Below are 1,211 nucleotides of genomic sequence, written 5' to 3' on the forward strand. Positions count from 1 at the left end.
TGAAGTGAAGAGAGTGAGTTTTAGGTTTTTGGCAAGAAGTTTGATGGATTCCTTGAGGATCACAAGGAAGTCGAAGAACTGGTGAAAATCCATTGCGACTTCTCAATTTACATGAATGATTATGATTGTTTAGTGTGCATCGACTTTATATATCGGGTGGGGTTAGTTTTGAATATTTGGTTCTTGGACTTGGTATGGTGCTGTACTTGGTCAAGTAATTGGACTACGTGGGAAGAAAAAGTATGTCTAGTAATTGATATGGTTAATTGGAGTTTACTCAATAAAAATTTTAATAGGCAAAGATATCGGTCAAATATAATTTACCTTTGTAAAAGTAGAAAAATTAAAAAAAAATAAAACAATAAGATATGAAAAACTTCCTGTACTTTATTTGAAAAATGATACAAAAAAGACCCCTTAACAGGGAGGCATGGCATGCCCCATTTTTCAAATGACATGGAGAATTTTTTGTATCTTTCTTTTTTCATGGTTAGGGATTATTTTTAACTCTTCAAGTTTTACACCAGTGTAAAATGTATTTAACCCCATAAAGTCTTTTTTAATTCTTTGAAATTTATACAAAGGCAAAAGTTACATATTAATTCCTGTAACTTTACATTGTTAGCAGTTTGGTCATATAATTTACTACATTTAAACAGTTAGTTCTTTTTTGACGAATTTAGTCATAAATATTTCATATTGACTATTTTCTTGACAAATTTAGTCATGTATTGGCGATTTTGATCATAACGATCTATAGTTACATTACAAAAACGAGATCTATTATAGTATAAAGGGAACCAAAATTATTAATAAAGAACTAAATTTTATCAAAACAAAAGACTAAATATGAGATGTTTAGGATAAATTCGTCAAACAAAGGATGAAATGTGTAAATAGAATAAATTATATAACTAAAAGTGCTAACCACCTAAAATTAAAAAATTAAACATATATAATTTTGCCTTTAAAAAAAAAAATCACTGTCTCCCATATTTGTAGGCCACGTTGGCCTACTTTTCTTATTAAGTTTCTTTTTACTTATTAGTGGTTTGATAAGAACGCCGGTCGTATTTATAGTCAGTAATTAATTTTAGATATATATATATATATGTATATGTATATTTTTGTTTAGTTAGGGCTGAATAATTGTTTCTTTGGGAATTTGATTTTGGATTGTAAATTGTTGATCAAGTACTAGTCATTTTGAA

General features: G+C 28.1%; 1 protein-coding gene across 1 annotated transcript in view; it reads right to left on the bottom strand.

The window, feature by feature from the left end:
- LOC105155871 overlaps nucleotides 1-215 on the bottom strand; it is a gene marked incomplete in the record, with an annotated part of 1,186 nt that extends 971 nt beyond the window's left edge. Inside the window, 1 exon segment of the mRNA XM_011071855.2 lies at nucleotides 6-215. Within this exon segment, the coding sequence (XP_011070157.2) occupies nucleotides 6-93 (88 nt within the window).

The sequence above is a fragment of the Sesamum indicum genome, linkage group LG2, assembly GCF_000512975.1.
Source record: "Sesamum indicum cultivar Zhongzhi No. 13 linkage group LG2, S_indicum_v1.0, whole genome shotgun sequence".
NCBI lineage: Eukaryota > Viridiplantae > Streptophyta > Magnoliopsida > Lamiales > Pedaliaceae > Sesamum > Sesamum indicum.